The 15,653-nt window shown below is 34.5% G+C and overlaps 2 protein-coding genes across 4 annotated transcripts; one reads left to right on the forward strand and one right to left on the reverse strand.

Annotated features, from left to right (window-relative positions):
* Window positions 1–566: 566 nt before the first annotated feature.
* Window positions 567–8,174, reverse strand: LOC6638221 (general odorant-binding protein 56h; the record flags this gene model as incomplete). The annotated part of the gene is given in 2 exon segments (XM_002061490.3): window positions 567–1,050; window positions 8,152–8,174. Coding segments are annotated over 2 exon segments (507 nt in total), but the record flags the coding sequence as incomplete, so codon positions are not given.
* Window positions 8,175–9,629: 1,455 nt separating this feature from the next.
* On the forward strand, window positions 9,630–12,659 carry LOC6638220 (glutamate transporter polyphemus). Of its 3 annotated transcripts, XM_047009535.1 has the most exons (8): window positions 9,630–9,810; window positions 9,880–9,948; window positions 10,011–10,161; window positions 10,232–10,375; window positions 10,460–10,711; window positions 10,776–10,954; window positions 12,165–12,337; window positions 12,395–12,659. In XM_047009535.1, exons 1-8 carry the CDS (start codon window positions 9,749–9,751, stop codon window positions 12,652–12,654), a joined length of 1,290 nt encoding a protein of 429 aa, XP_046865491.1. In that variant the 5' UTR covers window positions 9,630–9,748; the 3' UTR covers window positions 12,655–12,659. The 3 variants fall into 3 exon arrangements, with proteins under 3 accessions (XP_046865491.1, XP_002061525.2, XP_046865492.1); XM_002061489.3 differs by having other exon boundaries at window positions 10,232–10,711; XM_047009536.1 differs by lacking the exons at window positions 9,630–9,810; window positions 9,880–9,948 and having other exon boundaries at window positions 10,099–10,165; window positions 10,232–10,711.
* Window positions 12,660–15,653: the final 2,994 nt, after the last annotated feature.

Consider the following 15,653-nt stretch of genomic DNA (forward strand, 5'->3'; position numbering starts at 1 on the left):
TGACTCAAAGAAGACTCCTCAAAAACATTTTTGACAAAAAAGGCTTCGAAATGCTAAGTGTGGAATTATAATTCCTAATACAAATTTGTGGATGTAAGCTCCGATTGCGAGATTTTTTAATAATATTCACCTGGAAAATAAGTAAAAGATATATCGTATATTACCTCAATAGAAGTAGATCAAGAAATTACGAAAAATAATAAGTAGTTAAAGAATAAAAACATTGGGTCTAACCTACATATATGTATGTATTATCAAATACATATTAGTTTAAATATTATTAACCGTGTAAGATAGAATATGTTTGTAAAAGAAAACAAACTAAACAAAAATCTTCTCAAAACTTAACAAAACAGTTTCATTTAAAATATGAAACCGAACCCAAACGGTTGATTGTTGAAAAAACAGTCTAAAATTGTTGGTTAAGTAAATTTATTATATATATACACATGTTATATACTTATGTAACTCAAAACCGTAGTAAAGTAGACAAAACAATAAATTGGACAAAATACCAAAAAGAATGGATTATGAAATATGGAATATAGTTTGATAGCAACTCTCATTTAGGGCATATTGAGTTGCTCGGTCGGCGTTACAGAAGTCGTCGGGTCCCCATCCCCATCGAAAGCATGGTCTCGCTCAAAATTCTGCTCCCGCTTCAATTTCATGATGCATTGATGAATTTTATAGGCCGTTTCGCATTTGTTGTCGCCCTTAAGGTTGTGGCATTGTCGCTGTGGCCAGGTATTGGGATTACTCACATCCGAGAGGAAACCAAGGAAATCCTTTTCCACAAACACGCCATCGTGCATGAGTCCCATTTGCTCGTACAGACAGTGGGTGAAGCATTGTGTGGCCTCCGAGGCATTGACCTTGACATCGGGTTGCTGGAATTTCTGTAATTCCTCAAGGGAGATTTCTGTTTGTTGGGAACAAATGTGTATCATATCCTCGTCGAGTTGACGTGGGGCATCAATGGTCACAGTGAGGCCAAGATTCAAATTGATTTTCGCATAGCGGCACTATCCCACAAACAAGGACATAACTCTTTAAAAAAAAGACTCCAGTAACAAAACGGAAAGAACTTACCTCTACAGTGGCCAATATTAGGCTAAACACCAATGGAACTGTCATAATATCTGAGCTATATTTCACTTGATTCTGTCTCTACATTTTCAGCAACAGCTTTATATATATAACATATATACATATATACATATATACAACACTTATATATAAGTGTACAGCTTTGGGCCAATAATCATCATTATACTTAGTATTAATTATCAAATTATATCAATTCAATGATACGTAAAATCTGCTTACAACTCAAAAAACCAAAAAAAATTATAATCACTGCCATTGCCAAAATAATGAAACTTTTTGTTTTTGCTTTGGGGCAAAAGTTGAGCCGCAATTTTAATAATGCCCAAAAAGTAACGAAATTCAAATCGATTCTATGCCAATGGCAAATATCTTAAGAACTACTTCAAAATTTGAACCAAGTCTCAAGTTTTGCTGGGCAAAAAATAAGCCAAAAACAAAACAAGTTTACTTAGATATATAAAAGACGAAGCAGAAATACTCTTTGAATAAAAATTGTTTGATTACTTAATTATAGATATTTAGCCAACAATTGTTGGACATGAAATATCAAATATTAGAGGATTTCTAATAGCTCTTTATGACTTTACAAAGTAAAAAGCTTTTTTTTACTTTTATTTTAAATTATTTGAAGATTTAAATCTTGTACATAGAAAATTGTACTTTTAATACCTATAAAATCCTAAACTATTATTTAGAACTGAAGAAATCGCTAGTCTTGGTTTGCCATTGACATGATTCTCATCTCGATTTAGCGGTTATCATGTACTATAGCTATTGGATTGGTTGAGTCTTTCAAAAAATTGGTTATAATAAAACTTGATTGTTCTTTAAACAACTACAAGAAGAACCTTTCAACCATCGCTCTATCTAAAATCTACCCTTAAGTTTGCTCATCTATTAGGTTTGCACATAAAAGACAACTATTTTTTATGGGTTTATGGAAAATGATTGGAAACTATATAGCCAGACCATATACTGATAAAAGATGTTACTCGTATGCGGAATATTGAAGATAAAATGATTGATTTTTCTTTTTATCTCATATATACTATTTTACTTGGTTCTTACTCAGTTAAAATCATTAAAGAAAATCACTCTGCACGTTTTGGCTATTAATTTTAAAACTTATAGACTAAATAGAAACATTAATATGATTGATTGATAATTGATTGAATTAAATATTAATTACAATAACAATTGCCTTAATCAACTTTATCAGCATAAGCTATATACCCTAAGGCAGTGATTATTAAGGCTAAAATCAAAACCAGAACGAAAAGTGCAACAACTTTTTGTATACATATCGACAACAAGTAGGAACGAGAATGTCTTTCGATGTATCCTCCAATGGGAGTATGTGTGTGTGTGTGTGTGTGTGTGTGAGTGTAGACTGGGCACTTTTGATATGGATATGGATGCGGATGTGAATGCGGTAACTGCTGCTGCTGCTATTTTGACTACCTCTCCTGACTTTTCCTCCCTCTCTGTCTCTCTCTCTCTTCTCTAGAGAAGCTCCTCTTTACTGCGACTATTTCCGCTGGGCGCATTAACTGCAGGCGCATAACTTTTCCAATTTGCTTTTGGCAATTATTGATATAAGCCCTAACAGGCAACAGCAGCAGCAGCAACAACACTTCAACTACTCTCCCCCCTTTAGCCAACTTTCCCCTCTTCTCTATATGCTGTGGGCTTGCTCTCTTTCTGTGTATTGGGTCCAAGCATATTTTCTTGCATTTTGCGCATATTTGTGCAACATTCTCAAAATTTCTTGAACAAAGTTTTGTTATTATTGCCGTTTTTCCACTCTGCCTTCTCTGCTTACTTCTTTTCTCTCTCTCTCTCTCTCGCTCTCTCTCTCTCTTTCCCAGTGTGTTGCCTGCCACTTTGATTACTTTTGCAGTTTTGCTAGTGCAATTAGTTTGTTCATTAGAAAGCAACAAAATGGCCAAAACTCATGATGATGACGATGGGGTAGTATTTGGACTTGGATTGGAATTCACACACTTAATTAGTTTGGACAGTTAATTTGCCTGACTGCCTGTCAGGCAAGCCAGCCTCTTGCATTTTGCTTTGCTTTGCTTTCCCTCTCTCTTTCTCACACAATTCTCTGTCTGTTTTGTTTGCCAGAATGTATCTTTAAGTTGCATTCATTTGATATTTGTGTGCAAGAAGAATACATTAAGTCTAAATATCTTGCTAATTAAAACATGTTCAATATGAAACAATTGTCTTTTTAAATGTGCCTTTTCATTCAATAGTTCAAATATAATACAAAATAGAGTTTATTTTGATTTAAAATTGACAAGTAAAAACAATTTTCAATTTAAATGACTTCAAATTATTTGAAATTGATCTAAATTAGTAAAGAAACTTGCTGCCTAGATAGTCTTGGTGTAAAGACCTTTGGCTTGGCATTGTTATGCCAATTAAAATGCAAACATAAATTGGTCCTAAGTTTATTCATAATTTGTTAGACTGCTAAATAGTTTGAGTCCTAGTCCAAGTCATCATCCAATGGCTAGTTACTAAACTGATTACGAAAATTGCTTAAAATTTCTTAAAAATCTATTTAGAATTAAGATTAACAGTAGACAATTGGATTGGATTAGTATTGAAAGTAGTTTCCCTTTCAATTTCAAAAACAAAACACACACCAAGTGAACGAGAAAGAAACTCTGTAATTGAAATTTCAAATACAATCAGACTTAATTCAAATCTTAGACAAAGTAGAATTTGTTCATTCTCTTTGGTATACTTCTTAGGGGGTTTGTTTTTTCTCTTCTTATTTTCATATGGACATGGTTAAAATGTTGGCTCATGTTGAGTGATTTGCCTGGAGACTGTTTTGGCGTAGCAATCATTTTTCTATGCCAATGTGTATGTACACATGCATATATCTATGTATATATATATACAAACGAATATCCTTAACCATATCCTTTGCCTTAGCCACAAGGATTTTGCATACAAGTTGTGCACACACACATAGATATATACATATATTGGCCTCTATATCACATATCCTTGCTGCATATTTGTTGCATAATGCCAACTTATGCACTGGCACATTGTTGACCAGTTGTCCGGCATCTGAACCCCGCACTGGTACCTTCCATTTCTCCCCCCTCTCTCTCTCGATGGACCTCTCTCATCTTAGGGCCAGTTCTATTTGCATCTAATGCCAAAGCGTTTTGGGGGGTAGAAAAATCTACAAATCGCATGCCGCAAAACAAAAGCAAATGCCAGAGTAGAAAAAGAGTGAAACGAATGGAAGAGAAACCCTTGCAGATGGATGACTGTTAGAGGAGAATCCCGGCTTGCATACCAGCATTATTCCACGTCACTGCCTGCACATTTCAAATTGCACATGGGCCAGGCCAACACAAGCGAAAAAAAGATAGAATGAAACGGTTTACCAAAAGGCTGCGATTTTTTAATACCCTGTAGGGACAAGCCTAACAATATATTTTTGATCATTTCAAAACATAACTCTATCTAAACAGTTGATATACATAAAAAAAAATTTAACATCAAACATCAAATTTAACATCAAAAAAAGTAAAAAAAAAAACGGCTTCTACTATTTTGCTAATACTTAATATCTTAATAATTAATAACACTTTAGGGATTTGCCTAAACTATAATTAGCCAAAATTAAAAGGCAAAGAGCTTTCAGTGAAATCGGCTTTTTTTTTGAGCGCGAGTGTACATTTCTAACAATTGAATTGGTGTGCAGCAAACAGTTTTTTATCAGCTCAATAAGCGTCTCAGCCAAGTTTGTAATGAATTTTTTTTTTTGCATATTAGCTTATAGTTATATCTAAAAATTAAACTATGGAAGATATTGTTAAAGAAGGTAGAAGAGGCATTTTAATCTGAGGAAAGCCGTTAATATTCACAGAAAGATCTGAGCTCTAGCTAAGTTTCTGCAAACGAAAATTTTGTACATGACTTTCGGAAAAGGTTCAAATAGATCATGGATAGATCATCATTCAAATTGCCAAAAGTTGTTTAAAGTTATAAGATATTTTACATGTCAGGTTGAGCAACCTTCGATCCTAAGTTCGTAAGGAAAAGCTGGAGACATTTTATGATTAAGTCTTCAATATCGATTTGATATCCAAATTATGGTTTGTCCTATCTTCTGAACATATAATTTGTGATCTGCCGACAACATATTATTCATTTCGTAATGGTCTCAATTGTAGGGAACTCAAATAATACAGCTGATTACCACACAAGCTAGATATCAATAAGGCAAGTCTCTAAAGATCAGTAAGGTGTAAGTCTGTTTACTTCATTCTAATTCTAAATACAGGGTATCAAAATAGAGAAGAAAGCGACAAATGGTAAAAGTAAAAAAAAAAACCAACAACTATGTATGCATACAACTCTAGGAAAATTCTCTTGCAAATTTCATTCAATAAGAAATAAATAAGTAAATACTTGAGATACCCGAAAAAAGAGAGGAAAAACATGAGAAAAAAAAGAAACCCAGATGACGAAGAGAAAGGAACTTCACTGTGACAAAAAACATTCTCGAGGTGGTTGTTGGTTGGTGGTTTAATTTTTTTTTTCTCTTATTTTCTTTCTTTCCTTTTGCCTGGCCCAAAAGCCTTTCAACATGCAAATCACATTCACATGAGGCTGAAGTAAACGAAAGGAACATACGAAACAAAAACCGACTTCTCGGAGGGAGAGAGAAAGATAGAGAGTTGTAGGCAATGTGACGGGGGCGGATGTCAGTGGTGCGATGAGGGAGGGGCGGAGGCGGTGGGTTGGGGTCACACAAAGCAAATATGACATTTTGAGGCATCAAGTAAATAAATGTTAGGCGGGCACAATTGAAACGTGCCAAAGCCGCTTGACAAACTACCGAGTTGGGTAAGAAACGTGGTTTCAGCTCGAGGCCATCTTTAGTCCCAGCTCACCTCACCTCACCTCATCTTCAGCTCATGGTCCATATTCATTTAAAGTAAAACAGACATGACTTTGCTACAATTTCATTTCAATTGTGTCTTAAAGACATTTCGAAAATATGGGATTACTTTGAAAGAGAATAACAATTGAATTCATTGTTTCTAAAGTGTTAAACAACCTGGAATCATTTCTGTTTTAGTTAAGTTAAATTGAAAATTGATTCAACCACTTAAAGTATATATATTTTGTTGGTTGCAATTTGGAAACTACATAGTTTTGACCAGTCTTAAAACGATTTAAATTAACTGAGAACAAGCCCTAAGAGAAATGGTTTTAATTTGTTCACAATTTCTTACAAATAATATCAAACATTATCGGAACATATGTATTTGCCAATTGATTTAAACCAATTATGAGTATCAGTTCTTAGCAATTGTGGCTTTTTCAACAAAAGGATGAGTTTTCGTTTCTGATTCCGAATATTTTTGTCAGAATCGGACGAGAGACCCGTTATCCTACCGATTCTGAGGCAAATTATTTGATTTCAAATCGTTTGCCTTTGAGTCAGTAGAATAAAAAGTAATTACAAATTTTCTTATAAATTTGTAATAATGACTGCTCTTTCCTATTTTCCTATCAATCTGTAAAATTTTGAGAACAATTCGATGTATTAGTAGATAGTTGATTGTTTGAAGTAGAAATATTTTAAACGAAATGCCTTCGACACCTTTTTATGGTTAACAATAAAATGTTTCGAACTTAACTTAGAAAACAACAACGAACACCATTACAACATCAGAATTGAAAACAACAAGTTCAAAAACGGTGGGAAAATGCTATGAATTTACGTTTGAAATTGACTCGGAAACAACAACATGTTTGTATGTATAATGTCTCTCATTAAGAATGGAATAAAAATTTATAAAGTATTTATGGAATAAAAATTTATAAAGTATTATACTTTCTAATAAATAGTAACCTTAACATTAGTTTTATTTAATTTATAGAAAATAGGACATCAAAATTTGGTTAGTTATAAAATTTTTTTGAAACTTTGAGTAAACGATCTCAAAATTGCTTACCAGAATTCCAATTGGTTTTATGTGATACCCTTTTCAATTTGATTACGCCATGCACTAGCAATTGTTATGGCAAAGACTTCAATTAAGTGTAACGAAGAGTGATGGACATTTATCTGAAAGTGGCAAAGAATTGGCCCAACGAAAAGTTCATCTATTATTATTAACAACTATTGTTAAACAAGTCTATGGACATGTCTATTGTGGTATCTATCAGGTGATGTTCTCTATATTTAGGTCTTTAGAGAAATCAGCATAATCGAAGGCATTGTAATGGCGACAGGAGGTAGAGGTAGAGAGAGAGAAAGAGTCCTGTGTATTCCACTCCGCCCTTACTTCCTCTCTAACACTGTCTCTCTCTCTCTCTTTCTCACTTGGATCCTCATGCAATTATTTGTATAGGAATTTAAATTGAATGTCAGTCTGTTTGTTTCCATAACACACATGCATAGAGTCGAACACGCACACACACACTCACTCACAACCATTCCCATACCTATACCCAAAGTCTAGGCACACATAGACACTCAGTGGCTGACAGTTTAAGGAACATGAACATAAGAGGAGGGGAAGGAGGACGAATAGGAGGACTGGTCCAAAAGCAGACCTAAACCAGCAACTGGCTCCTTTAACCCATCTTTGACTTGGTCCAACACCACCATCTTTCCCATTCACTATCTCTCTCCCCATCTCGTTCCCCTCCCATTCCTCGAACGTCTGTTGGTGCTGCTGTAAAATTCCAAATTTGTTTTATTTGATTTCTGCGCTGCTTTCGCTCGTTTTCTTTCTTGTATTCCGTTGCTGTTGCTGCTGATGCTCCTTCTGCATATTTCCCTTTTTATGCAAAAATATATATGCCACGCCCCCGCCTTTATTTGAATATCGTGTCACATGTCGCACGCAGTTAGAGAGGTGGCTACCACCCCCTCCTCTTCCCCCATCAACTTCTTTTCCTTCTTATAGGTTGTTGTTATTGTAATTGTTGTAAATGTCGCCCAGCGACAATATCACATTTGCATATTTCTATGCAAACACACGGAACAGCAGCAGCAGCAGCACCATCCCCAACCATTTTCATGGTCCACCAAGGGGTTCAAGGGGGCGTGTGTATGTATGAGTTTGCATGAATGTGTGTTTGCATTTTTACTTAATTTTATTTGTATTGGATTTGCCACCCAGCGACAGAAGCAGCGACATTGCAATTCACAGTTTCTTGCATTTTGGAATTTTCCTGCTTTCTTTTCTCCTTCACCTCTTTGTCCTTCTCCTGCTCCGTGTTTGCCATCGCCATGCGCTTCCTTTCTCTGTCTGCTTTTTTTTTTTTTTTTTTTTTTGCAATTTTCACAATAAATTTTAATTCAATTTACTGCTAAGTTCACACAGAAGACTAACTAAACGCAAAAGGAAATGCAGCCAACTGAATCGCATCCTATTCGTTTATTCTTTTTTTATTTTGAGAAGTTCAAGATTTGCCTATCATACAGTAAAGCATCGATTGGCATGGACAATGAAAGTTGGAATAATATATAAAAATTCATTTAATACTTATTTAAGAGAGATGACAATAAATCTGAGGTTTGACTTCAGAAAAACTATTTCTTTCTTTTATTAATTCCTTTTAAAATATTGCCTTTAAATATTGTTTTTATTTTGTGAAAAGAAATATTAGATTTGTTTAATATATTTTGTAAAAAAAAATTTTAATTTAAAAATAATATATATAAAAATTTCAAAATTTGTTATTTTGCCTACAAAAAGAAAGGTGAAAAAGGAGAAAAAAATCTGAATCCCTAAAACCTTTGCATATTATTTATTTTCAAAACTGCTCATCAAATTTTTAATAGTCTTAAGATAAAGTTAATAAATTATGACAATTTATAATAATTATTATTTTAAGGAATTAGTTTTAATATTAAAGAGTCTAACAAGTTAGCTGGTTTGATTGATTTGATTGGTTTTTCGTTTGAGAAACTTGGCAACCCTAAAATCGATAATTGTAGAAAATTTAACTTCAAAAAATCAAACTTTTACAATTCAACTCTGGAAGAGATTTGAGAAAATTGTTTTTGAGAATGAAAAATAAGAAATAATAATAATTTGAGACATAGTTAATTTCAAAAATAATTTTAGTAATAAGTTTTTGAGTTAAGAAACAAACTTTCCTACAGAATAGATGCACCAAACAAGTTCACCAATAAAGATCTTGAAAAAGATCATATCGATAAACCAAAACATTGACAATAAGTTTATCGAAAATTTATCATCTTTTTAAGAGTTTTTCACTTTAGCATATTATTACTGTACGGGTAACCAAAGGCATTGGCAAATTGTCCTTTTACACAAACGGCCAAATCGAGCAAAGTTGCTTCTCCGCGCATAGTTTCTGCATTTTATGCGAAACACTGGCAAAGTAGGTAATAAGTTTCACTTATTATGATAATGGGCAACGCGCATGTGCCCCCGTTTGGAGCGATTTAGTTTTAAGTGAATTGAATGTGCGCAGCTGCAAAACGATAAAAGATAAAAGACACACAGCATACACACACACACACACAGACACATTCGAGACTAACTTGAAATTAATGTCAAAATTGTAGAAAAACAATTGTGTGGGTCTTTTTTGTTGTTGTTTTTGGCGAATGGGTATGGCATCTCCTGGACGGCAGGACAATGTGCAACATGAACCGCAGCTGACTGAGGCGTGAGTTGGAAACGAACTAAAATTTTGCATAAACCAAAAATTTAAATATATGTATTTTTCTTACTACAGTCAGGCCTCGAAGCATTCGCTTTATATATACAATCCTTATGAGAAACGTACCATCGAAGTGCCATTGACGTAAGTTCCAAAAGGAAACCAAGTAAAAGATTAAAACTAATTCATTCATTTATTCTTTTTAGTAACTTTGATGCTTTCGTTTCGCTGCTTAAATGTGTAATTGGTACTGGAATATTGGCCATGCCATTGGCATATCGTAATGCGGGAATCGCTGTGGGTACCGTCATGTCCATATTGCTAATGATCCTGCTGACCTATTCCATACATTTGCTGGTGTGTAAGTCTTTGCCAAACAATTCTCTTTGCAGCTATCATAAAATATTCCATCCCATTTTATTTTTAGATCTCTGGCATGACGGAATGTTGCCGACGTCGTAAAGTTCCTCAGGTCTCGATGCCAGAAGCCGTTCAAATTGCCTACGAAGTGGGTCCAAATTGTGTACGTTGCTTTGGCTATGTCGCTGGTCTGTTTACTAGTTGTATTCTGGTAATTGGGCAATTTGGTTTATGTACCATTTATTTGGTATTTGTGGCTAAGAATTTTAAGGAAATCGGTGATCATTATTGGCAGGATTTTAATGAACGCTATTATGTGCTTGTGGCTTGCATTTTATTATTGCCCATCTTTATGATAAGACGTTTAAAGTATTTGGTCCCCTTGAATTTGGCCTCGAATTGTCTACTCTATGTGGGTTTCGCAGTCATTATGTATTATCTCTTTCGTGGCTTACCCGATCCGAGTACAAGACATCTAGCCAAAGAGCCAGAGAATTGGATTATATTCTTTGGCATAGCTGCCTTCTCCCTGACAGCCGTGGGATCGGTAAGTTTTAACTTGATATAGATAAGTTGCATATATTAAATATTAATTCCTATTTTATTTCTAGATGATTGTGGTGGAGGCCAATATGGCTCAACCACAGAGCTATTTGGGCTTTTGTGGTGTCCTCAATTTGGCTGTATTCTTCATATTGCTATCGAATACCTTTTTCGGCATCATGGGCTATTGGCGTTATGGTGATAGAGTCGAGGCCAGCATTACCCTCAATATACCCAGAAATGAAATGTGAGTAGGATAAGATAACTTCTGGGCTTATAGAAAACGTTGTATGTCATCTGCACTTACATCTAAAAGCTCTTTCTAATAGTAGTCAAACATCATTTTATTACAAAAACATCCAAGAGAAAATACTAATTTATTCGTTTCCTTACATCCTTTTTTACTTAAATTTATTTAAAGTAGTATGCTACCTTAAAATGTCGTGTTTTGTAGTTAAGTGTGAGCCATCAAGCATTTGGAAGGTTGTTTGAACAGAAATAAGCCTGAAGAGTTTATCCTAAGCCTTCTTCTTGAATCAAATTGTGTTTTTTTACGACTGTAGCACTATTCAAAATGTGACTCTAAAACGAGTCACATTTAATACAAAATATGACTTCAAACCAAGTCGCGTACCATTAATCAATAGAACTAGCCGTTTATGACGAAAAATATGACTCAAAAAGGAGTCAAAATTGAATAAAAGGAAGGGGATTAACCGCATCAAGAGGAGTTGTGGCTAGGCTACCATTTTTTTCGGACAAATAACCAGAAAATGGGTTCAAAAAAGATTCGTTTGCGATCAGAAATTCTATAAAATGCTTGGGTCGGTAATAGTAGAATAGTTTTAGTAAGTTTTTTTTTTGGCATACAGACAGTCACATGATTAGTCATATATATATTATCAAACCTGGTTTAAATATTGAACATAATCATTCAAAAGAAAATTGTATTTTAATGTTTTTTTTATGATTTTTTCATGTCATATAGGGTAGATTGGTTTGTATATGCTTTTTGTTTTTGATAGCTTTATGGTGAATTATATAGTGCACATAGTTGATCTTTTGTAATATAAAGCATTTTTACCTAGTTTTTTCCAAATGTAAACTAATTTTGCTTGTATGAATATATCAGATATCTGTGCTTCTTTAATATTCTCATTAGATCGTTTGATCGAAACGCACGTTTCCTGTTTAGCAATTTTTGGTGAACTGCCAAGTTCCCTTTTCAGTAGACTTAGGCACATTAGAATTGTAATGTCAATCTAGTATCAGAACTATATGAGAATTACAACTTAATAAAGTAATAAACAAAAAACATAGCATTCAACTTTAAGATTTATGCATAATCTTTTATGCATAGTCTTTCGAATAATAGTACTAAGAATTCCTTTTCAAATCCTCTTTCTTTTACATGTTACCTTTTTCTGTATAATAATCTTTCTCTCTATTTTTTTAAGACTCTCACAGTTTGTAAAAATTGTGATTGCATTGGGAATATTTCTGAGTTATCCGCTAAATGGCTTTGTAGTCATGACTGTGATCTTTAGTGATTATGCATCTGGCACAGAACACAGTAAATGTCATCATCTCTGCGAGTACATAGTGCGCATTTGCTTTTTGGGTCTAACAGGTAAACAATACAATGGTAAAAAAAAGGTAAACACAATTTATATATATTCATTTTTAGGTCTGGTGGCTATTGGTGTACCCAATTTGGCGGCCTTAACCGAACTGGAGGGGGCCTTCTCTTTGAGTAATCTGAATTTACTATGTCCGGCCCTCATTGATTTGTTTCTCAATTATAGCACTGGCTATGGCAAATTCAAATGGAAATTGATACGCGATATAGTGTTAATAGTGATTGGCATTATATTTGGAACCGTCGGCTGCGGTGTGGCCGTAAAGCAGCTAATTGATGACTTTAGGCAGACAATAAAGGATATTTAAACGAACTAACCATTAAAATCAAATTTTATTCATCTTTTTTCATTAGTTTTTTTCTATCTTAAATTTAATGGCAAAATATTTGATTTGTCTGGCTATGGCAATGAGCTGAAGATGAGAGGGGGGGGAGAGACAAAGGTAGATGAATGATTTTAATTAACTACCTTGTATCCTTGTATTAAGTCGTTGGCTGCTGTTTGCCCAACGTGGCGTATACTTAACATTAATTAGTTGGCATTAGTCGATCAACTGCATATCTATGCCAGGGACTCGAGTGGAGAGAAAATAAGGATGTGAATGGATGGATGGATTTGGCTTTTTTCTTTCTTTTCCATCAGTTTTTTTTCTTGTTTTCCTTTTCTTTTTTTTTTTGAAAATTGAATTCTCTTGCCTCAATGAAGCGCAAATACAAAAGCAAGTTGCAGCAGCATCACAATAAACTAAAAGACAAATACACATACAAACAAATTTCAGAGTGAAATAGAGAAAGAGAGCGAGCAAGTTCCGACTCCCGATTCCTAGAGTCCTGGAGAAGTCCTTATATAAATAGGCATAGGCTAAAGCAGAAAAGCAACTGCCGACGACGATGCCAACGACAACGGCAACGACTGTTGACTGCCAGCCAGTGTAAATAGCAGCCACGGCAAGTGAAATACAATAAAACGAAATCACTAGCAAACCAAGAGGCACCAAGACGGTATGAGAAAAAAAAGGAAGGGGAACGGGAATGGGAATGGAATGGAATGGCATAGCGAGGTTTGGGGTATGGGGTATAGGAAGCTGGAGCAGCTCCTCAAGGAACTGCTAAGGGGAACTGCTGCACGGCCAGCGAGTATAAGAAAAGACCACTGCAGCAAACACACACAAAACACAATCTTCATTCTTCAAATAGAAATACAAAAAACAGGAAGAAAAATACTAGAGGAACAACTCTAGATGTCTAGGCTAACAGCGAAGTAATTTATACCCTGTATAAATATGCAAAAATGAAGACAGGATTGCACTGCAATTCAAATCTAATGGTGAAGTTTTTAATTAATTTTGCCTTATAAAGGTCAATTTTAACTTAATTTTAAAATTTTAACTTATCTGAAGCTGTTAGGAAACTATCGAAAAGGAGCTGGAAAGAGGTTTAGTTTAACCTTGCAAGGATTACTTTTTAGCTGGTCAACATTTAGCTTGATGGGTAAAATTAACGGATCGGCATTACTTTATGAGCTAGTAAGAGAGTTTAAGTTGAAAATGGAAAGGTTTTTCAATAAATATGTACTTCAGAAAGCGCTTTGATGATCTAAAAATATAAAACCTTTGGGTAAAAGAGAACATTTTACTTTCTGCTCTTTCTTGCAGCTCTTTAGATTGAAGATACAAAATATTTTTTATATAATATTGAACAAATATACCCAAACTATAAAACAACAACTTTTTAATCGTTCATTTTTGTTGTAGATGTTAGTAGTTTTTTTACCAATATTTTTGAATGTTTTGATTTTCTTTTCAGTTATTAACTGCAACCATATTCATCTTCCTAACCGAATTATTTCTTCTGTAATAGGTAATTTTTAGTTGTTTCGAAAGTTTACTCATCATTTCTTATTAATTTTTATTTACTCATTTCTTCTTATAAATAAAAATGTAATTAGTCAAGAGTAAAGATTTCTTTCCCAAACGATTTTAGGTGTAACACAATATTAATATCACTTTAACCTGCCTAATCATCCGTAAAATACGTAGTCTTTCGATTTCAATTTGTAACTAGTTCTTCATTTTATTAAGGTACTTTTCTTATTTATTTCTTTTGCAAATAATATATAAAACAGAAAAAGTTTCAGTAAGTCATATAAAGTGTAAAGTCCAATATCTTTTGTTCAATAAAATGAAGAGCCTTAGTATTGTAATAAGAATCAAACATTTACCAAAACGTTGTAATATTAAAAGAATCTATAGCTTTATGATCCCTTCAACTGGAAATTAGGTAAGTTTGAATGCAAAACAATTTTGATATTTTCAATTCAAGCTTTTGTAAAGAAAAAAACTGTAGATAGACAAAGAAAACTGTAACAATTGGAGCTTGTAAATAAAGTATACAACTATTTTTTATTCGTCGATCTTGAAAAGTTTCGATATATTGGGTCACATTTTAATGGTCCAAAATGCTGCACTATTCAAGGGTATATAGAAAAAAAAGAGCCGGAAAAAAAGGCCCAACAACTGCCACTAACAGCAATTGGTGAAAGGGACAAGAGAGGGAGGTAGAAAGCAAGCTGGCCTACAACAATTGCTTAGAGCTGGGCAAAAGAGGGACAATGGCAGTAGGTAGGTTTTTGGTTTTGCTTAGGCCGTTGTCCTGGGGCATGATTTTTGCAGACATGTTGCTTAAAACTTAATTTAGAGACCACCACCAAAAAAAAAAACGAGAAACGTAAACGACGAAAACTGAGCGAAATGAGATCAAGACGAAACCGAGGAAGAGGACCAAAAACAGGGACCAGGGACAAGGGACCAGTACCAAGACCAGGAAGTAGACACAAAATTTGCCAAAGGCAGAAAGACATTACAAATAATTCCCCAAATATATATGTATATAGTAGTATATATAATTCTGTTGGACTCGGCGGTTTTTGCTCTCTCTTGCCTAGTTGTCAGTGCAGACACACAGAGCACAGCATCATGTCAGTGTCATTATCAAACAATTGCGCAAAGCTAAAGAATGTCGAGAAGACGCAACGCAACTGCGGGGCGAATCGGGGGGATAGGAGCTGAAACCCGGCACCAGCTCAGACATTCACATGGGAAGTCATCGTGTCTCGCTGGTGTCTCGTGGCTGGGTTTTGTCTCCACAGTCCAAACAATGCGTATGCCACACAACTTCATTCACTCTTCTCCCTCCCTCAACCTCAGTTTCTGCCTCAGTCTCTGACTTTCCTTCTCGGGCGGGTTTCCTTCGGTTTTTTTTTTTTTTTTTGGTATTGCATTTAACCAACTCCGGACAAACTCCACTC

This window comes from Drosophila willistoni (assembly GCF_018902025.1).
Source record: "Drosophila willistoni isolate 14030-0811.24 chromosome 2L unlocalized genomic scaffold, UCI_dwil_1.1 Seg139, whole genome shotgun sequence".
Taxonomy (NCBI): Eukaryota; Metazoa; Arthropoda; class Insecta; order Diptera; family Drosophilidae; genus Drosophila; species Drosophila willistoni.